The sequence below is a fragment of the Ambystoma mexicanum genome, chromosome 1p (assembly GCF_040938575.1).
Source record: "Ambystoma mexicanum isolate Mex_15411 chromosome 1p, UKY_AmexF1_1, whole genome shotgun sequence".
NCBI lineage: Eukaryota > Metazoa > Chordata > Amphibia > Caudata > Ambystomatidae > Ambystoma > Ambystoma mexicanum.
This window is the reverse complement of record NC_090921.1, coordinates 553,493,370-553,516,294: the sequence shown is the minus strand read 5'-3', so window position 1 is coordinate 553,516,294 and position 22,925 is coordinate 553,493,370. Positions and strand designations below refer to the sequence as shown.

The 22,925-nt window shown below is 45.4% G+C and overlaps 1 protein-coding gene across 2 annotated transcripts in view; it reads left to right on the top strand.

The window, feature by feature from the left end:
• The window catches only part of LOC138575469 (phospholipid-transporting ATPase IK-like), a 1,193,252-nt gene that overhangs the window by 651,829 nt on the left and 518,498 nt on the right, over positions 1-22,925 (top strand). For both annotated transcript variants that reach the window (XM_069649486.1, XM_069649487.1), the window contains one exon: positions 22,226-22,339. In XM_069649486.1, the coding sequence (XP_069505587.1) occupies positions 22,226-22,339 (114 nt within the window). The remainder of the gene's footprint in view (positions 1-22,225; positions 22,340-22,925) is intronic.

The following is a 22,925-nucleotide window of genomic DNA, read 5'->3' as shown; positions in this document are numbered from 1 at the left end:
CTTCCCCGGTCCTAACCCAGAAGTCCTCTGATCCACCTGGTGCCACGGTGGGCAAGAGCGGAGCCTGGGAAACCCGGCCACCGAGGGAGGATGAGCCACGATTCCGCGAGTCCGAGGTGACGGACGCGTGCGGAGTGAGGAAAGCAGCAGCCGCGCCCACCCCGCCTTACTGCGCCGCAACAAAGGGCACGCGTACCGTCTTGGTGACGAGCGGGGAAGACGCTGAAGCTGTCGGAGGACGGCCAGCGGCGGACCCTTCACGGGGCCCAGTTTGCAGGGCAGGAGGGGGGGGCCAGTGGGTGGGGGAGGACGGAGGTGGTGTAACCGCGTGCTGGACAGTCCCGCGGGAAAGTGGCGCAAAACAAGCAGAGCCCGGATTCGAGGAACTGGAGGTGTTAAAGAGACCAGTGGAACTCAGGGTCCCGATACAAAAGGGAGCCGTAAAAAGTCTCAGCACCCAACATGAGAGAGGCCCAACCTCAACAAGCAAAAGGAAGACCTCGCTGGGTCCTAATCCCCCGTCGTTGTAAGGACTACATAACCACTGCAGCCAACATGCGGAACCACTACAGGCAAGCAACCTTCAAATTCAGACTACTATGGAGCAAAGAAAAGCAAATCTATCATCAGCACCTTTGGACTTAGAACCCAAAACGGATTCTATGCAGACGTCTTCTATCATCAAAGTAATGATACATTCTTCAAATTCAGTGCAGGACACTGACCAGAACATCAAGCCCAATGGATCAAAATCGACACAACCGGGCCGTTCTCCAACGAACATCAATAAGAGACCTATTGAGATTAATTCCGGTGAATCACCCTCAGATAAGGAGAGTGAAGAAGTCTTCGTAGAGTGCTATACATCAGAAGAATCACCTTGTCTAAGTGAACAGGAGGACTCTAATAAGGAAACAGAAGACGAGCAAACAAAGACAGGTCAAACTCAACAAAGAAAGAAAAAAGTGAAATCCAAGAAAAACCAAACCCCTAGGAAGATACCTGTACCGCAAATAAACAAAAAAAATATGAAAGATGGAAATTACAAATTTAGAGAGGAAAGAAAGACCATCCAAAAAATAAGACCTTCTACCACAAAGCTATCCTTACCTGCATTATCCTGCTCTTTAAAAGCGTTCTTCACCCAGCAACACAAACGAAAACTGACAGTGGACTCGGAGGTTTCAGATGCAGAGATGCTGGAAGTGTTGCAAGACTCGACGTCAGGGTCGAATCTAAGAGAAAAAGATGAAAACCCCTCAAAGACCGTGAGGCCAGAACCCCAACTGAAATCCTTAGAAAATGCAAAAAACAGTAACGAGAGAGCTAACGAACCTACATGGGACCATGACAAGGCCACCTCGGAACAAAATAACAAACTACAACTATCTTCGGAAGTCAACAAGGGGGGTGAGGCAGTGATGACAAAAGAAAACCGTACCTCAAGCCCGTTTTCAAAGGCAACACAAAGACCACTCGAAGCAATGAATGATAAAGATCAGCGGTTAACATGGACGAAACCGCACCTGACTAAGGATCTGCAAAACACAGCGGAATTAACAAAAAGGAACGAAGAGCCGACACGCACTCCGAGTGATACCAGGATGGGTCGACAGCGAACAGACCAGGACAATAGTTCCATAATGGACTATCCAGGCCTACAAACCCCAGGCACATCAAAAAGGACGGAAAAAGCCCAATTATCATCAAAAAATCGTCGGCTAAGCGACATTGCCAAGGCAATTCATAAAGACTCTCCAAACAAGAATCCTGATATGGTAACAATTATGTCGGCAATGTCCATTGTCTTAGCGCCTTTCTGCAAACTATATGAAGCACTAAAAGAAGAGTTGCAGAACAACACAGCAATCCTTACCAACATGATAGCAAAATTGTCACATGTGGAAAGTTACATAACAGCTGTAGAAGCACAAAAAGACATTCAGGAAACGCTCTGGGAAAATAAAATCGAGATCTTGGAAAGAAAAATATAACAATTGGAGAAACAAAACATCGGCCCCACAGTAACCCAAGATCTAGTAGCGGGCAAGCATGTGACAGTCAAACCACAGAACCTGTGCATAGGACTAAATATGCGGGTGACCAACACAGAAAAGAATATGGCAAATCAACCATCAATCAAAAACAAATTAGCAACATCGAGTGCATCACGCTCACTTTCCTGGGACAGCAACGTGCAACTGGGACAGCGGGTGCCAACCCTAAAACAAAAAGCAGAGGTGAAGAAAGATGAGTGCTTAACCCGGGACGGTCTGTCCCCGTCAAAGTCTCTCGCTCAGAGGTCACCGAGGACGGCAGAAGATTTTTTGTTGGATTCATCGTTGATGAATGTCTCATTATACGAGGAACAAACTCAAACAGCCAGTATATTACAGGTGGCTACTGCCTTGCCGGCAACCAAAATAAGGAGGGAAGAAAAAAGTAACACAGAAGAAATAAGAGCTATGAGCGACGAAGAGGATAAAGGGGAAGGAGTAAAAGATAAAAAGAACTCTTCCAACAAAGGAGTAGCCAACGTGCGAACTAGCAAAACTCAGAAGGACAACAAATACACGCCGCAGAGCCAAACTTCAAGAAGCAGAAGCAGTCCGAGAAAACAAATGCCCACAAGAGTAATGGAGAAGATCGAACCAGCATAAAAGGGCGCAATCCGCCTATTTAAGCTGGAGCAACAAGACCTAAAAAAAAACAATTTAATCCTAAACCGGCCAACCATCTTGCAGATCTTGAAAAAATCTAAGACTCTCAAGGTCGTGAGAACAAAAGATCTGGTACTGGTCGAACCATACCACAAGGGCAAGATTGCGAAATCTTACTTACACGTAAAAGCTGAGAGTATCACACACATGGACAAATCGGTGTTCGAAGACCTCTCATCGATGGGATTTCGGCTGACCGAACTAACAAAGCCGCAGCAAGAGGAGCAAGTCCAAAAAACAACAACAGTTAACGATCACAGAATACATTACCATTCCAGAACAGAAAAACGGTATTGTCAGAATCGGTGGAATAGAAGGAAAGAGGACGAGATCTCTCGAGACGACCAGAAACACCGCCGAAGACCAACACCGTTTGACCAGGAAGGAACCTGGAAGTATGAGAGACCAAGCTCGCACCCACGAAGGGCCTCGGAACACACCAAGCGACCGTACGATACGAGACAAAACAGAAACAGTGGGAAAAAGGCTGAACCATCAAAAACAAACAGGTACGACAGCGTAGAAACACCAGAGAGGAGTTCTGCTGACAAAACAAAGGACACTCGTCAAATGAGAGGCCCGTGGGACTGGTTTACATCTACCTGGTCAAAGAAAACTGTCAAATAGCAACAAAAAGGGCCGAGCCTAGAGGGAGAGAATGCAGCGACGTCCTCTAAGAAACGGCCCGACAAAGACCAGTACATTGTAGGATCCTTGAACACCAGAGGACACAACCACTTAACAATGCCCGGAGACGTGAATCTGGGGGCCTTTGACATTCTATGTCTGCAAGAGACGTGGTTACTGGAGAAACCAACGCTGGATGGATTTTGTTTGGAAATCTCTGCTGCAGTTAGGGGTCCTTTAGGAAGACCATCATCGGGCCTGTTAACAGCCATCAAAAACGGCCTAGGTCTAGACCCACCAAAGAAATGGAGAGAATCATACGAAATGCTGGTGACCTTGTCCACATGGTCCCCAGCCACGGGGAAAAGCATGAGGGCCAAAAGGAACGCCTTGGCAATCATAAATTGCTATTGGAACCCGCAGCGTACGCCAGCGAAAATCTTCTGTTCCTCTATGAGTGCTATCATTGATCAACTTTACGAAGAGTTTGACGAGATTGAGATTATGATATGCAGCGACTTCAACGCCAATTGTAATAAAGCAACTGAGAGAACGTGGAAGACCTCAACACTGGAACGTGGAAAAGCGTGGTTGGAAGTAATCAGCTCCAGAAACCTACAAAACATAGCGAATTTGTTTCCAAATCAACAGAATTTACCTACTTGGGAAAGGAGAGCATCAAAAGCAACCTTAGATTACATTTTCACCTCGTCAGCCCTGGCAGCAAACATAGTCAGCTTTAAAGTGGTAAAAACGACCAACAGCGACCATAACTTACTCACGTGTACGTGGGGCAGTCGGAGACCAACGAAATTCGTATACAAAACCAGGGTTGAAACTAATGTTCAAAAAACTCGATTACGAATAACGAAAGCCAACATCCAACAAATAAAATCAGCTTGGGAAGAAAAAGTAACAGCAAACCACCGTTATAAATTAAGCGAGAAACCAAACTACCTTCCTCTCCTTGCACCCTATCAAAAACCAATAGGAACTAGAAACCCAGCGGCCTCTCAACCCAGCCATGCATACAACAAAGAGCTGGTTGAACAAAGGAAATTAGGCCGACAACTAAAAAGGAAGGCAAGGAAATCAAAAGCTGAACAAGACTGGGCAAATTGGAAACGTGAAAAAAAAAGATACACAACCTGGCGAAAACAATCTAAAGCAACACAGCACCAGTTGGACGCAGAAGAAATGATGAGAAAATTATCAACCAATAAATACAGTGACTTCTGGTCCCTAATCAAAGAGAGCAATTGGGCATCCAATCTAGCGCCGACAAATGCAGTCTCAGAAGAAAAATGGATGGAATATCTATCGAGAGAGTTCGATGAACCCAAGACATCGGTAGAGCTCCTGGAAATAACAAAAAACACAACATGGGTGTCGACATCGAACGCAGAAGACATTGAAGCAAAAATAAGAATCCTCAAAACATCCAGAGCACCAGGTCCCGATGGTCTCACAAACATAATGCTAAAGCAATTCCCGAAGGAATGGTCAGAACTAATTGGAATGATATTTAGCATTTGTGAACAAACCCACGAAATTCCGGAGTCTTGGTCTAAAGCAATCATCGTCCCGATTTATAAAAGGGGCTGCCGGGAGGATCCCGTGAATTATAGACCGATCGCGCTGCTAGATATCCTAGGAAAGATCTTCTCCTCTCTCATCTTGGACCATCTGAGGATATGGGAAAAATCGGCAGAGTGCAAAGACATTTTACAAACGGGCTTCCAAAAAAATGGAACAATAGCAATCAACATCTTGATAATAAACATCTTTAAAGCAAAAGTCAAAGAAGGGGCGCCAAAAATCTACTTGGCTTTTGTAGACCTGTCAAAAGCATTCGATAAAGTGGACAGAAACATGCTATGGAAAAAATTGGAAGCCTGGAAATGCCCCAGATCACTGCTCAACCCACTAATAGCGCTCCACACAAACACAACAGTAAGAGTAAAGCTTAACCAACAGGGAACCTTATCAGAAGAAATACAAGTGGAAAGGGGTGTAAAACAGGGTTGCCCAATTGTTCCTGCACTCTTTATCGACTATCTGGGGGACCTGCAGTACTCAGAAAACAAGATCAGAACGTTTCCACCTAAACTAGGGAAAACCACAATTCCTCGTCTCCTATATGCAGACGACATGATTCTGATTGACCAGACGAAAGTGGGCCTGCAGCGGAAATTGACAAATTTGACAAAATACCTAGAGGAAAATCATTTGGAGATAAATAAAAACAAAACAAAAATCATGACACTGGAGAAACAACAGAAAAGTACTACAACAATGGAGTCCTGGTTTTTAGACGATACAAAAATCGAAAAAGTAAACAACATCAGATACCTGGGATTTGAACTAGATAACACACCAACAGACAAAGCAATGCAAGTTGCACTCTGGGATAACGCAAAGAGACTGACAGCGCAAATGAGAACGTTGGACAAGAAATTTGGTAAATTTACGCTAACCCCGGCAATACATTTCTATAAAATGAAATTGGTGCCCGCGCTGACATGTGGAACGGAAGCATCATTGTGCATCCCGGAGAACATCTGGAACAAAATAGAAGGCATGGTTTGGAGAACCGTTCTGGGGCTTCCCAAATCAACCGCAATAACGGCCATCAGAAGGGAGCTTGGATTAATATCCTTGGCCTCGATAGTCGACGTTAACGCAATGAGACTATTCAGAAAAATCATCCTTGCTGACTCCCTGCCAATTTATGCATTGATTAAAGAAGAACTTGATACTGGAAATTGCATCTTATTCAAGAAGTGGGCAGAATCTAGAAAGGAAAGGTTGTCTGAAATACTGTGCACGGAAACAGACCTAAAAGAAAATCCAGACAAAATCAAACGGAAACTCGAAGAAAGGGATTGGATCAAAACAATAGAGGCAGCAACAGAAAACAAACTATTACAACATCTTCCACCAACGTTCAACAAACCAAAGGTTCCAATGAAATACGTGAGTAAATTCCCGGACAAGAAAAAACGATATTTGTTTATGAAAGCAAGACTAAATTTACTACAAACTAAACAAATACTCGCCATTCGAAATATGGCAGAAAACCAAGTATGTCGACTATGTAAAAACGTAGACACTGTGGAAACGATCAGACATCTAATTCTAAACTGCCCCTGCACGAAACAGAATAGAATCACCTACCTATCACCGTTGATCACGAATCATTGGATGATTCAAGAAGAAACTTTGTGGAACAGACTCATCGCCGGTGAAGCCACTAGGTGGACAATAGCCATGACAAATTTACTCGAAATGGCTTTCAAACAGATAAACGAGGCCCGGCCCACTGAACCTACTGAAGCAGAGTATGGCTAGGGGAACCACCAGTCAGAGGACTTTGGAGGTCTCCCATAAGCACTCTAATAAGTCGGATCTGTGAAAAGCCACTGTCGAGGAACCTATTTTTGATGAAACCAAGAGGAACAAATTGCAAGACAAAACTGTGCAACACTACTTTGACAAAATTACAGGTTTTGTTTTTCCTGAATATAAGTCAAATAAATAAATAAAAAAATAAAATAAAAAAAAATAAGGACACAGGCGCTGGCCTCATCCAATTTTAATAAGTGATGATGTTCCTCACTACGCCTTAATCCACATTAATCTACTGTTCACAATTGGTGCACTCAATAGAACGAAGACAAGAATCATGGCCGTGTCCTAACAAATCAGCATCCTGAGAAAGGGGATAAAAACGGCTGTCCTTTTTCTGCATCTCCTTGGTTCCATGTCTCTCTCTCACTTAGCAAATGTCTCCTATGGGCATTGGGCGGCACCAATTTGGTTCCTAATCTTCTGTCATGTGGTTGTTGCATTGCTCTTCTCTGCATGCTTTGTCCCCCTTTGATCCTTTGCACAGCAGCCTCTGCTCCTGATGTCTGGAAGCTTTTTGGTGGACCTCTTTTCCCCCAATTTTTGGCTGTGACTCTAACTTCTGTGGACTCTTCTCAATCCCCTTCATTTCCAGCTCAATACTGAATTTGATGATTTTACCCTTATTTTGCTAATAACAATGCATACTTTTTTTGGTATTGACGTTATGATAAACAACCATGTACAATGCTAATATTGTGAACGTAATAACACAGGACATTTTATCAAATGAGCACCACAGAAGTATGGCTTATCATAATCTAGGAAGTGGCAAAGGCCACACTTGCTGGGAAAGTAATAGCTGCGGGGGGGCTTTTAGAAAATGGAATAAATCCCTACTTGAACTCAACCTTAATAAAGACATTGAAACCTAAAAGGATAAGGCCCACACACTGCTTGCAAACAGACATAGAGCTCAAAGAGTCGACCAAACAGCCACTAAAATTAGCGTAGAAAGTGGAAACCAAACTACTCCTTCTGATGAAATTGCACAAAGATGTGTCCGGTTCTATAACTATCTGTATGCAGGAGAATGTAGGTCCCCAGTGGAAGACCTGTCCATATTCCTCAAATCTTCCCTTGCCCTAATTGCCCCCGGTAGAGGGGCAAATTACTCAAACTGCATTTGACAGTCAATAACTAAAATTAAATCAGGGACAGCTCCAGGGATGGGGTGGGTTCACTCCTGCATTTATGAGACACAAGCAAGCCCTTATTACTTTCTTGCAGAAGCTATTCAACTTTATATTGGAAGGTGGCAAAGCCCCAGAATTATTCGGCAGGCTGAGGGTGGTGGTCATCCCAATGGATGGCTGTGACTATTGGGAGTGTGCCTCATATATTCCCATATATTTTCACAAGTATTTTAGCAGACAGACTCAGCTAGTTGGATTTGTTTTGTAAACCAAGAAACCGATAATATCCGTCAAAATGTAGACTTAATCACTGGAAAAGGAAATGGTTCTGGGCGTCCACTACTGATCTCTTGATGACAAAAAGGCTTTTGACTGAGTCAATTATCAATTTCTGTTCACGATCCTTGAGAGGATGGGTTTCGACCAAAAGTGTATCTTTGTAGTGAAAGAGCTTTGTAAGGACCCAAAGGCCAGCCTCACTGTGAATGCTGTAACATGAAGAATTCTCCCTGGAAAGCAGGATAGCCGGTGTTCCTCCAGATAAGCCTGGATCTCCACCAATGATTCCCCCTGTTGTTTTGTGTACAGGTCCCTATACAAGTTTGCAAAGGAGCCCACTATCTATGCCTTTTTATTGAGGACCATACCCTCCCCATCTTTAATAGGCCCGACCCTCCTCTCCAGTCTACAACCCCTGGCTCTACGTACCAGTAAGGTCCCCACCCTATCCCCCTTTTCGTTGTACCTTTGTTGCGTGTATCTCAGTTTCTTGACCACCTCCCCTATGAGGACTGTGTGTAGAGCCTGGCGCTTCTCACGCATTTCCGATAGGAGGGACTCCCTGTCAGCCCCCTCCTGGGTAAGCCTACCCCGCAGGCTCTTGAGTTCCGTCTGTATCTTGGCCTCAATGAGCCCTCTTTCCCGCTTGCGCCTGGAACCCTCGGCTATGAGGGGACCACGAAAGGTGGCCTTCGCCGCCTCCCACACTGTCACCATATCCGTCTCCCCATTGTCGTTCATCTCGAAATACGCCTCCATTTCGCCTCTCAGGAAGTCCCTGAAGACCGGATCCCTCAGGAGCGTATCGTTGCACCGCCATCGGGCTGACCTGGGCGACAGGGGGAGCGACCAGTCTGCCATAAGAAGCTCATGGTCGGACCACGTTATTGCCTCAACCCTTGGGGCTGTAGCTACCCCACTCCCCTCTTTAGAAGTTAAAAGGAAATCAATTCTGGTGTAGGTGTGGTGTGGGGGGAGAAGAATGTGTATCCCCCGGGCTCCGGGTGTGCCACTCGCCAGACGTCCTCCCAGTAATGTTCCCTCAGAAGGGTCTGGAACGTTAGGTTATCTTTAGTTATCCCTTTCGATTCAGTTGCCCTTGCCGTCCACCAGTCCAGCCCGGGTTCTATTATAAGATTGAAGTCGCCCCCCAGTATCATGGCCCCTTCAGCCCATTCATCCATTACCCCTAGGACCTGGGTCAGGAAACCTATCTGACCTGAGTTGGGAGCGTAGATGGTGGCCAGGGTTATGCGTTCCCCTTCATAAGTACCCTTAATCCAAGAACCATTTTAATTTCAAAACTGCAATGATGCAGGGGCAACTCAGTAGGCCAGGTGGGGTATAAGAGAAATGTTATCAATATTGAACAGTTGGGTGAAGCATTGGGCATGACCTCCCTCTCAGCTTTTTTGTACTTGTTTGTTTGTTTATTTATTTATAGCGCGCACCAGACCCGAGGGTAACCGGGCGCGTTGTTCAAGAATACTTTAAGCTTTACAGGTTACACATGTTAACAGATTGCAGTTACTTGCATTTAACAGTTACATCGTACAAGACAGTAAGGTAAATATACATTGTACAGGATATATACAGTTATATGGAGAGTAAGGAATATCTACAGTTATATACAGGGTGTATGCGGAGTTCGTCTTGTTAGTCCGACGTTATGTAGGCATAAGGCTGGTTTATTGATCATTTTCTTTAATCCACTTGATGCAACTAGATCTGAAGTGTGAGTAGGATTGGGAAGATTTTAGGCAGGGCGGGAGGGAGTTCCACAGCTGGGCAGCTTTGACCGGGCAGCTGTTTCCTCCGGCAGTACTTAGTTTAAATGGGGGTACCACTAACTGGTTGGAATATGCTTCTCTAGTAGGTCTAGAGGAGGTTTTTCTATTGAATCTTTCAGTTAGGTATTTGGGCGCTAGATCGTTGATACTTTTGAATGTTAAAGAGGCTGTTTTGAGTTTAATTCTGTCCACTGTGGAAAGCCAGTTGGATTGTCTTCTAGCCTCTGAAATATGCTCTCTTCTTGGAATTCCTAGGGCAGCTCTAAGAGCATTGTTCTGTAGTGTTTGAATCTTCTGCAACGTGTGTTTTTAAGACCCTATATATAGTGCGTTGCAGTAGTCCAGTTTCGATAGCACTAAGGCTCGAGCAAGGGTGAGGCAATTGGTGGTAGACAGGTATGGTTTTGCGGCTCTAATCAACTTGCAGATGTATGCAGTACTGGATGCCATTGCACTCACCTGTTTTGTTAGGGAGAGGCAGGAGTCGAGGTAAAAACCTAATGTTTTTACCTCTTTTGCTACCTTAATGGTGTTACCATCAATGACGAAAGAGGAGTATTCGTCTTTTAGTCTTTTGATGTTTTGTGTGTTTCCCAATATGATGAGTTCCGTTTTGTCATCATTCAGGCATAGTCCATGACTGGCCATCCATGCCTGAATGATGAGGTAGATCTTGTTCACCAAGGCCAATTCTTGTTCATAATCCCCCGAAAGTGGGATGAGAATCTGAGTGTCATCTGCATAGTTAGTGTAGGTGACACCCAGACTGTCCAGATCATTGAACAAGGGCTTTGTGAAAATGTTGTACATGGTGGGGGAGACACAGGAGCCCTGTGGGACTCCACATGTGATGGATACTGGGTCAGCTGCAGCAGAGGTAGAGAAGATCCTCATGGTTCTACCAGTTAGGAATGATTTGATCCATGCATGGCATGTGTGGCCAAAATGATCGAAAATGATAGTTGTAATCACTTAACCCATATAGGGGTACAACCTAAGAGGAAATGATTGCCCTTTGAACAGATCTTAGACAAGCAGACGGGCACAAAGGGTCTGATAGCGAAACTTTATATAGCTCTACTGCAGAGAGGGACCCCTAATACTCAGAAGGTAAACATCCTAGATAGAGAGCTATAGGGGTGCCAATGTCTGGGGGGTGAAAAACATTTTATTGAGGCAATACTAAATGTATAACGTTAAACTCTTGCATAGTTGGCAGTACCATATCTTAAACGCCAAAAGAGTTGACAACACCAGTCCACACGGTTTAAGAAGATATGGGGCCATAGGCATATGTGGTGGGCCTGTCCACTTTTGCCAGCTTAATGGAATGATTTTAGGGTGGATAAAAGAAAGGGGATTAGGAAGACATATGTACCCAATACCAATCCTCTTTGGGGTGTTGGATGATGGGGACAGAATCAAAATGTCACTGCATATGACATGCAACTTGCTCCTTGCTGCTATTGTATGTCTAGCAAAGCATAAGAAGCAGCTTCAACTTCCTAACCATCGAGAATGGGTGAGGAACGGAAAGGAAGTTACATACACGGAAAACCTTACTGCTGTATTGTTTGACTCAACCAGACATTTTGAAGTGGAAGATTAATTTTGTTGCAGTTCAATGCGCAATTGAAGGATGCAGGTCGACAAGGCCACCTGCTGGTGTTTTGAGGCACGGTTCAAGAAGTGGTGGTTTGATGCCACCTGCAGCAGCAAGCTTCTAGTTCAAGCTGGGGCAATGGCACGTTCACCTGGTGCTGTGAAGCGGCTAAATAGTTTGAGAAGCAACAACACTGGTTCGAAGAAGTTCAAAGAAGTGCTGAAGCTAGAACCACAGGTCCCGTTGATTTGAAGGTGCTTGAAAGTGATCGACGATGGTTTGGTAGTGGGCAGGAAACCATCTGTTTTGTTCATTCAGCTTTTTTGAGTCCATAACCCAAGGGCTCAGAGACAAAATGAAACCTTGTTCTCATTCTACCAGCCCGGGGGTAACTGGCTAACGCCTGCTGGAGTACTTCACCTCTAGTCAAGTTCTGGGTACCAGTGCAGCTGGAAGAAAGGCAGGCCTTGTTCCAGCAACAGTTGGGATGGGTAGAGAACAGAGCGTGCCTCTGCCTTGGAACACTCCTCCTGCACCTCAATGGCTGAGGACTTTGGAAAGACCAACTTTCCAAAAAGATGTCCAAAACTATTTTTCTTGACATCCACAAATAAATTGAACAAGGAGGCAGAGATCCCTTGCGTATAAAGGCAGAAAAGCCATTGGGCATTAGTTAAAATCAAGCCTGCTTTAAGGGGTCCCATCCTTGTTAAAATAACAAATGTGTTGGGCCTTTTTGCAGCATACCCAAAGTGCATTGTGGTGTAGGAAGTCTGGGAAACAGGAAGAAAAGAGAAGTCCATCGAAAACTATGATGGAATGGAGGAATCATTCAATCCTTTGGTTCTGCTCTGCCTCCCGCCTTCTGTAGCCCAACATTTCAAAGGGCTACCCCTTACTGTGCCTATGCCTATAACCCCTATTGGGCAACCCCCTATTGTGAGGCAGGCCATCTTTGTTATGGAATAGCCCCTTCAATGCCAGTCTCCCTGACCATCTCCCCCAGGCCTGGCAAGGTAGAAATTACCCAACCTCCCAGGATGTCAATAGAGGCAGGACTCCTGTCCCATTCCCTGGAATGCAGACCGCCAGGTGCTGAGAATCCACATTGCCTCTCACAGCTCACAGGCTGAGCTCACAGGGTTACACTGGTATGTTACAAATCCGATGTGGCTTTTAATATGTATCTGACGACAAAAGAGACGTTGGAAAAAAATCCAAATGCAGTAAAGAAAAAACGATGGGAGACGGACTGGATAGAAACTGTGGAACAGCGAGCAAAGCACCTGTGCATGAAAGAATTCACCCCTGAAAGTAAGGCACTAAAAGAAATACCCAAATATTTATAAAAATATCCATGTTCAAGGAGAAGGAAATGTTTTCTAAAACTAAGATTGAATTTATTCCATACGATGGAGATTAAAAACATGAGAAAAAGAAAGGGAGAGAATATGAATACCAACTGTCGATTTTGTAACAACGAAATAGAGACGCTAAAACACCTTGTGATCTCTTGTCCGAAACTGAGAGACCTGAGAAGTAAAGTTCTGGGAGCATAATTAAGGAAACTCTCTACTTATAGTGCTGAAGACTGGTGGAAAAAAATATTAGAAGGAGAAGCCGGGAAACTTACCTTTGCAATTACATTCTTTTTGGAGGAATTGGACTTTTTATTGAAGGAGTTGGATAAGTAAAATGTGCAGAAGACTCTAATGATGTCCCAAAACCGTGATCGTTTTAAAAATGTTTGCTATAAACTGAATTAAAAAAAATAAAAAATATATGTATCTGACCATCAGCCACCATACCAAAAACTAGTTGTTGCATATGTTTTCAAATTATCCTCCAACTAGGTTGACAGATGATGATGATGATTATGTGGTTTTGGAATAGAGGTCCAGATTTAAATCCAGGTCTGCACTGCAACGACATTTCTATCACATCAGCTGTCACCTGTGACCTCTGAACTTCCTCTGTTGCCCTAGTGAGCAGACACTATAGCTCACATTACTAGTGAAGAACACCGTTATTTCTGAGAAATCTTCTGAACATTGATGTTTAAATTACAGCTGTAAACCCGTTCCTGGTGTAATAAAAATGTGTTATCCAATTGTGCCTTGAATGTATGTCTAGTGAACGTTTTTTCCATCAAATTGTTTTTCTCGCATTTCTTTTCTGAAATTGTTTTGGATCAAAGCAAATGGAAACCTCCTCCCATTATTCCTAAATGTCCCTCCACCAGGTCCCCACCAATATTGTGTAACCCCAATTTACAACCTACATTTTTCCCCATAAATAAGAAACAGATTGATAGACCTACTTACTGTACTTTTAGCTACTTAATGTATAAGCAATACGTGTTTCCTTACAGTTGTTCCTTGTTCTGAATTCCTGTTAAAAAAGATCATAGCAAAGCCAGCAGTTTTGGCTCTTATAAAGGCATCATATCAGCATTTGTCAGGCACTGCTGTAATATGCCCAGATACTCGCACCATTTGTCAGCTTCTGCCATTTTATGGCGAGGTAGTAACATTTCTGAAGTGCCTTCAAAATGCCCATCCCATGCATTCACAAAAGCCAGATCTGCAGGCGTTTCCAAAACTTTTTTTTGCTCTTTTCATAAATTTTAAACAAGTACAACAACAGCGTATAGTAATTCACCAGCAAGAAGTTACGGATATCAGAACAATGTATAAAACGGCTGTGAAGCAGCTGCATTTAACCAGATTCGTGAATCTCACAAACAGCAAAGCACGCAGGGCGGTTCAGGCCCCGTTTCTATTTTATTTATTTGTAAAGCGCACCAGGCCCGAGGGCTACCATGTGACAAAGTCCGTTGGTAGAACCAATGGCTTGGTCTGAGGAGTTGCGTAGGTAGGTGGCAAGTTCAGTTCACATATTATTAGGACAAGAGCATGGGTGATCCAGATGTGCATATACATCTTCCCAGTTATTTGCCCATAACAGTTCTCTGCCTCTGCCAGTTTGGGGAGAGGATCTAATCCAGAAAAAAGCAATCTGTGCATGGGCCAGTAGTAGTGCCAATTCACCAATCTGTGCAGCATTTTACCCTTTCGGAAGGGGGACCCCCAGTAACCATGCTCAAGGATCAATTGGTATGTTAGTGTTGTCAATGGTGGATCATTTTGTCATATCTTCTAGCAGGATCCACTGTTTGGCAACTTCAAGCGAGAGGCCATAAGTCTGCATTATCATTCCTTCATTTCGGGCAACCCCCAGTTCCGGCTGGATCTAATTTTCTAACTTTGACTGGGGTATAGTACAGTTGGTTCAGGAATTTAAAGTGAATTAGATGGTACTTGGGATTCATGGAAATTCACCTTGTCTGGATGCAGGTCTCGTCCAATGGATGTGTCCTCTGGTACTCTTCCCAGATTGATTTCCCAACGCCTTATGGAACTAGAAGCACCTCTGCCTCTACACTCAACAGCTATCGTACCCATATTGATACACTGCGTGCATAGGATCCTGTGCTAGTGATCTGATTCAATAGAGGGCTAGTTTCCGGTGTGTCAGGGAATGACTGAAACATGTGCGTCACCTCTCCCCTGATTCTGATGTATGATAGCTCACGTGCAACTGACACACAGAAGCTCTGTGCAGAAAGGAAGGTGTTGTTAATATACAGCTCATCCAGCGTGACAAGGACCGGTTTGCGCAGTTCAACCACAATCCCCTTATCATATGCAATTGACAGCCCGTGTATTCTATCTGAAGCGATAACGATGATAGCTCAGTGGCAACTGCTCGCCTTGGAAGCAAGACGATATGAAGTGACACAAGTTCGATCCCTGGGTCCGCGCTTAGAAACCTCTGGGTATTAGGCGTGTTATAAATACGCAACTAAGACATATTCCTGTAACAGTGCCTCGATGCTTCTTTATCCCTACAGTCCCCCTCCCAGCCCTTGACAGCTGTTGTCTGCACTTATCCATGCACTTGCCACATGCTGGCTGCTACTTACCTTTTGTTATTATCTTTGCCATGTACTGCACTGTCCCTGCCCCCTTCCCATACACTTGCGCAATCTGGATGACACCTGGCCTAGTAGGATCGCTGTCTGTCTTCCCTCTCTTCCTCCTCCCTTGCCTCGTCGCTCCTTGAAACACTTGTGTATAGGTGCGTTATAAATGCCATATTATATCATATCATTTGCCCCGTGCTGGGCTGTGTGAGTGCTTTAAAAATGCAAAATAAATAAAATGGTGTTTATTGTGTAGTCTATGGCATGCCCACATAGTGGGCATAAGAGTAGGAGTTAGGAAGGGCATGAAGCCTTTACAGTCACCTGTTGGTATTGTAGGGAGGATGGTCAAAGTTGGGCCATGGCCACCGAGGCATGGTTCTCCAGATCTGGGAGAGTCAGCACTCCATACTGAAACGGAAGAGTAAGACTCTCCCAGGCCAGCTGTGGCTGTTTCCCGTCCCGAACCAGATGTATCCAGCTGATTTAAGCTCTGTGCAATTTTACGTGGTATCGGTATAGGAATATTAGTGAAAGGGTATGGACTTTTGGTGAGAATAACCATCTTGAGTAGTGAGACACGTGCTACCATGGATAACTGCTAACAAGGGTTTATAGTTGAAGTTATACACTTTCTAGGGGGTTCTGGCCACAAAGACAACCCCAAGTATTGGACACATTGTGACTTACAGAGAGGGCTGAGAAAAGTGAAAGGGATGTTAGAAGCATCAGTCAGTGGGAAAAGTTCCATCTAGTCCCCGTCGAATTGCAGGCCCGAAAAATGTCAGAATTCCTGCACCCACCTCCAAGATCAATGGGAGGGAAGGTTCTCAGTTGGGCTCTTGACCTATAGGAGGCGAACATCTGAGTACAGTGATAACAAAACAGTTTGGTTATATAGCTTCAGGCCCCTGTGAGCATGGTATTTCTGCAGACGCTAGTGGTGCGATTAAATATGGAAAAGCGAATAGGAGACAGGGGCGATGCCTGTTTAGTTCCCCTCCATAATGGGAGAGGATGAGACACCATTCCATGTGTCTACACTCTGGTTGAAGGTCTTTCATATAGTAACGTCTGTTCTGTTCCCCCATGCGCTAGTACCGTCCCAATTTATGTGAAGAATTATTTAAATTGACTATTTATTACTTGTTCTGAGGACATCGTGCAGTTAATTTTTTTAATTAAAAGCTTGTCCTGCGAAAGACGGAGGAATGGATATCACAATTGTAATATTGCCCAAAAGTGGCCTAGTTTGATCAGGTGTTGGGTCATGGGCTATTACAGATGTGGAGTGATCAGTCTGTGACATTCATCCCATGTTATCAGATCTTTTGCTGTACGAGTCTAGTTTGGCTTGTTTTTTGGAAACACTGGATTTGCTTGTCATAGTACGTGCCCAATCGCTGTGTAGATCAAGAGCCCCTCTCGGATGCATCAACTCACAGGGCCTCATTACACGGAAGGCGGTGATCCAGGGTGCTATTAGCACCCTGGTCCATGCCGGTAAATTACCGGCACCGCCTTGGCGGAAAGGGGATTTACCGCCCCATTCCAAGGTTGGTGGGGCGGTAAATCCCCCTTCCGCCATTGCCCTTCCCCATTCCCATTTCTGCCCCATAGGGCTCTATGGGAATGGAGAAGGCGCTAATTACGGCACCGCAATTTTGCGGTGCCGTAATTAGCTCCGAGGTCCCTTAGCGGGTTGGTTTTTAACGCCTGCAAAAAGCAGGCGTTAAAGCACCAACCCGCTAAGGGACCTCGTAGTAAGGCGGTAATGGTTAATGGTCACCGTTACCATTAACGGTGGCCGTTAACCATTACCGCCTTCCGTGTAATGAGGCCCACAGTTTGAAGACCAAGGTTTTACCGGCGTTGGATTAAGCCTTCTTCTCATGGACAACAAGCCATTTTCTAAAAATCTTTGCAGAATTGAAAATTCGACAGTAAAATGGTACAGTTATTTCCTGTTTAAATTGGAGGTTGGTACCCGTGTGTCTAAAAAGCAAGATTTGAGGCTATTTAAACACTTGGGGCCCATCAGGGAAAGTGCACAGAAATCCCGCAAAGCACGATCATCGAGAATGCCTCTGAATGCAGACGTTTTTCTGCATGCTCCGTGTATTCATGGAATTGTTTGCGTAAAGTAACCGTATATGCAAGTCGCGGCTGCAATGCCCCCAACACTCCCCCACGCAAAGCATGAACATCCAGAAACAGCTACCTTTGCGTGCTCCTCAGGCGCAAATACATGCACCCTCAAAATAGTGTATAGGTCCCCCCGCAAACAGGCCTACATCTCGGGGACGCTGCACGGGGTCCCCCATAACTGTTACTGGCACCCTGACAACATGCATACAATTAATCGTAACTGAGGTAAAACTCTGAAAATATGCATGCAAACCGTTCCTGCACCCTGCTACACTGCATACGAGCACCCCTGAGTAAGATCGGAACACCAACTGCAAACACGCACCCCCTAAATCCGACACACGATCTTACCTCTGTGCGGTGAATCGTATGCGAAAGTGTCTGTACGCCTGCCTTCGGGTGGCGGTTAGATAAGGGCTTTGCGTGGCCAATTCCCTGCGAGAGGTTGACTGGTCGGATCCATGAATACGTATCATTCTATGTAATATTTGGCACGTGATGGACTGACTGCCTGCGCTCCATCCATCGTAACGCCCACATTTTTCCTTGTTCTTACTCATTTATGGATTCCGCCCCGTTCCCTGCCATCTGTGCAAGCCACACCCACACTTTGTGTGGTATCTGGCGCAGGGCACTCAGACACTCGCAGAGACATACCGGCCCCGCGGAAACTCCACACAAATCCCAGAAAAGTCCTGCGCAGTCCATTCCATGCATCGATGAACAGGGTTTTGTGCTCAGAATGGCACACAAAGTCCCGATTTTCCACACAAATAATTCCATGAATTGAGCCCTCACTCTTACCGTATCTACTTCAGTGAAGATATTTGCCTCAACCTTTCCCAATGCCAGTGCCATTTCTTAAAATGACACCTCTTCATCAGCGTCACCTCTCCTCTAGTTTATGAGGGTACACTTCACTTGTACGGCGTCCAGGATATCACGTTCCTATTTTCACCAATGGCACACCTGGGAAAGACAAAGTGCGTATGACCATCTGTAGTGCTCATTCCTCTGCTACTTGGTCATCCCAGTAGGATGCTCTGGAGTACCTACCATTGGGCCTCGACCAGGGCTTCAAGTCAGTGGGGGCCAAGCCCTCACAGTCTCCACAAAGGGCTCCCGAGTCAGGGCCCTTTCCAGGACCACCCCGACTAGCCCCAGTCATGCTGACACCTTGGGCAGCTATGTAGTCAAAGGGTTGCACATTTACATGGATTGCCTGCAGGTGTCAACACTTCAGAGGTACTGACATCTGCAGACAGCCAGTGCAACCGTGGATTCGGCTACACAGCTTGGTGGTGGCCTGCCCTCATGATCCTTCACTTTCGGTTTCTTCCTTCTGGGCAGAGTCTCTTGGCCCTCTTCCTGTTCCCACGGAGATGGTGAAAAAACTGGGTGTCATACTTTCGGCTTCTCTCACTATGAAGAGCCAAGTTGCAGCCGTCTGCTAAGCAGGATATTTCCAGCTGAAAGTCCTGAAAAAAGTACTTCCTCTGATTCCTAAGCCCCTCCGCTCCCCTGTGGTTGGGGCTCTGATACTATCTTGGTTGGATTATTGTAACTCCTTATACTTGGCCTAACCGAAGGGGCTCATTCAGAGACTACAACGGCTGCAAAACCTAGCAGCTAGAGTGGCTACTGGTTCCCCTTATGGTGCCCACATTTCCCCGGTCCTACGCTCTCTTCACTGGCTTTCTGTAACGCAACGTGTCAGGTTTTTAAGGCCCTGTGTACTGTGCTGTGAATAATCATGGCGCTGAATTTCTTCAGGATAATTTTGTGTTGCCACCCTAGTCGCCAGTTACGCTCTGCAACTGCAGATTGACTTATTACCCCTCCACCGACATACTCGGATAGGAGGATATGCTTTTTCCGTGGCTGCCGCCGTACTGTGGAATGATCTGCCACTCCATATACAGAAGCTTTCCAACCATTTAGCTTTTAGGAAAGCGATCAAGACACTTTTATTTTAGATGAGCTGGCTCTGACAGTCTTACCTGCTTTGGATGTTGCCGTCTCTACAGCGCCAAGATGCCTGTGGGCGACCGCTGCGCTTTAGAAATGTTTATAACATAACATAACAGCTGCCAGATGACTTTGAACTGCAAACATGAGAAGGGCTGGAGGGCCCTGTCTCTCCTTTTGTTTCTGAGTAAAGAGTCATCATGCAGCATGCAGCCTGTTAAAAGAGGATACATGATACGTGATGACTCTTGAGAAACTGCACCCTCTAGCCCTACTCCTGTTTCAGAGAACAGAGTCATCATGCAGCAGGCAGCCCTTTCATTCAAGGAGCCTCTGGGTTTTAACCATGCAGCACCTTAAATGAAAGGGATGCATGCTGCGTGTGAGGGCTGAGGCACACTGGTGTCACAGCTTTGGTATGCCTAGCCCGGGGAGCTGGGTCCTCCAAAGGTAATAATGCCAGCACACCCAGCTCGCATGCTTCCACCAGCCCCTCTCCCACCCACTGTCGATGGGGGCTCCCATTAGGCAGGGTGGTCTAAGTACAGACATACTTACGCCATACCCCTTGATGGAATGCCCCCCATCCTGATTTAGCAGGCACATAATCCACTGGCCTCAGAGCTTGTGCCCCAGGGCATCTGCAATCAGTCAGCTCTGTAGGCAAGATTGGATCAGCAGCAGACCGTGGTTTGGGCACTTGCAATATTCATGTCTCACTACTTAGGCAACCCAGTGGGAAGACTGCCAGGGCTCAACTTTGTGTACCAGTGATTGTGACCATGTTCCTGCTCTCTGTGGCCCCTCCTCCATCTTGCTGCCCCGCTGCTCCAATTCAGTCTTTTTTCTTCTTTTTGTGCCCCCCTTTCTGGCTCCTTTATCTTTTTTTTCTTTCATTCTCTGGCCTTTACTGTACCTGCCTTCCTGTGGGACCCCTCCCAATCACTCTCCCCGCCATCCTCCAGCCTGCCCTGCCTGAGATGGTCTGTCCTTTTTTACATTGCAGCCAAAGTTCCCTTTTGGGACCGGGACTGGGACGCATTACCATCTTGCGTCCCGGCCTGACTAGGTGAATTAACTCCTACCTGCCTTCTGTGCGCTCTCGCTGCTCCAATTCACTGTTTTCTTTTCTTTTTTCCTTTTTTTTGGCTTCTTTATATCTTTTTTCTTTCTTTCTCTGGCCTCTGCTGTACCTGCCTTCCTGTGCGACCCCTCCCAAGCTCTCTCCGCGATCTCCTCCCAACTCCCCAGCCTGAGATTGGCTACTTGCTCAATGGAAGCTGCTGCTTAACTGTGTTGCCCAGTACCAGAATTGTCCAAGAACTAAACCAGAAATGTTAACCAAATCCTGCATATTGTTGAAGTATGAAAGGGCTTTCACAGAGTTTTCCATCTAAGATGCCATCCTGTTTGGCTGCTCAGAAGCGCCCCATGCCAAGTCTTATTTAATTCAGTTTTTGTTGATAATGGTAGCCACAAAATGGCTGTAAACAGGGGAAATGTTGCAATTGGCTCAAACCTGAAGTTCAAAGCGCTTCTGAATGTTGCTCTGAGATTTTAGAAAGTGGTTGCTGGCAGGCCTGCCAGTAGAGCAGTTATGGTGACCATGTGAGAGAAGATAAATTAACTCTATAGGGAGGGTGAATGCCTTCATCCTGTAAATAAACATTTGCATGTGGGTGCAGTGCATGTGGAACATGGCAAAGAATTGCATGCATAGACCCGTGATCCAAATCACTCAAATCTCTCAGGACCCCTTACTGTTTACTTGATCATCGGCTAGTGTTTCCAGACGTTGGCTCTATGAAGGAGAACGGCAGGCTTTAAAGTAGTAGTGTGCTAGGGCCCTAATAGGAACTGGCAAAATCAATAATCAAGTGGCTGATATGTTAATCACGCACTGGAAACGGGGCACATCATGCTACCGGGTAATGTGTGGTGATCACGTGTAATGAATTTCATACGCATTGTATATTTTTAGTATTTGAAAATGTACTCGAATGTATTCAAACCAGGATGAACACACAAAACTAAATTAGTACATAAGAGAACAATTAAAAGTCCACACAAGACTCTCAACACTTAAAGGAACAGGTTCGAGAGATTAATATGTTGACTCATCCCCTTACTTCTTCATCACCTTGTCAATGAGGGATTAATAGGTTGACACATTCCCTTAATGTCATGGCTGCTTTCTTCTTTATCGCATGGTAACGAGGGATTAATATGTTGACACAACCCCTTACTGACATGGCAGTTTTCTGCATTATCACAGGGCAACAAGGGATGAATATGTTGACTTATCCCCTTACTTCATCACAGGCTAACGAGGCATGAATAGGTTGGCACATCCCCTTACTGACATAGCAGTTTTCTGCATTATCACGGGGCAACAAGGGATGAATATGTTGACTCATCCCCTTCTTCTTTATCACCTTGTCAATGAGGGATGAATAGGTTGGCACATTCCCTTACTGTCATGGCTTCCTTCTTCTTTATCACATGGTAACGAGGCATGAATAGGTTGCCGCATCCCGTTACTGTTTTCTTCTTTATTACAGGGCAATGAGATCAAGACCTCGAAGTACAATGTTCTGACCTTCCTCCCTCTGAATATCTACGAGCAGTTCCACCGCGCTTGCAACCTCTACTTCCTCTTTGTTATAATTCTGCAGGTAAGTCCACAGTGCTCCTGAAAGGGCCATCTGCAGGAACACAATTTGTCATTAGTAGGTGATGGGCATATTGATGACTTTATGTTATGGGCTACCTTTACTAGGTGTGTGCGTCATACCTCGCTAACACTTGAGTTTGCAAAGAGATCCTGTCCTCCAAGTCTGGCCTGTCCTTTGATGTCCCCGCCCCTAGTAAAGGCATCTCTTGTACACCTAAATATGCATATCATCCTATCATGAGTGTATCTTTTTGGGGATTTCAAGTCTTATTACAAATGCTGAAATGTTATGTTATTTTGCATTTATATAGCGCCTTATATACCATTGGTATGGTCTGAAGGCGCTGGTAGGTTGAACGCCCTTGGGAACCGAAGTTCGGGTCAGTAGAGAGAGTCCAAAAAGTGCGCGTGCGCACCAGGTATGTGTGCAGCTGGTGTGGAATTCAAGTGGTAGCTGCTTCTTAGCGGTAGGTGTGGTGGTTGAGAGATCAGGAGTATGTGTTCGCTCTGGCCGGCTTTATCCAGATCGAGTGTGGCTGCGTTAGGCCTGAGGAGAACGCCTGGCTTGGGGGTGTGAAACCAGCAAT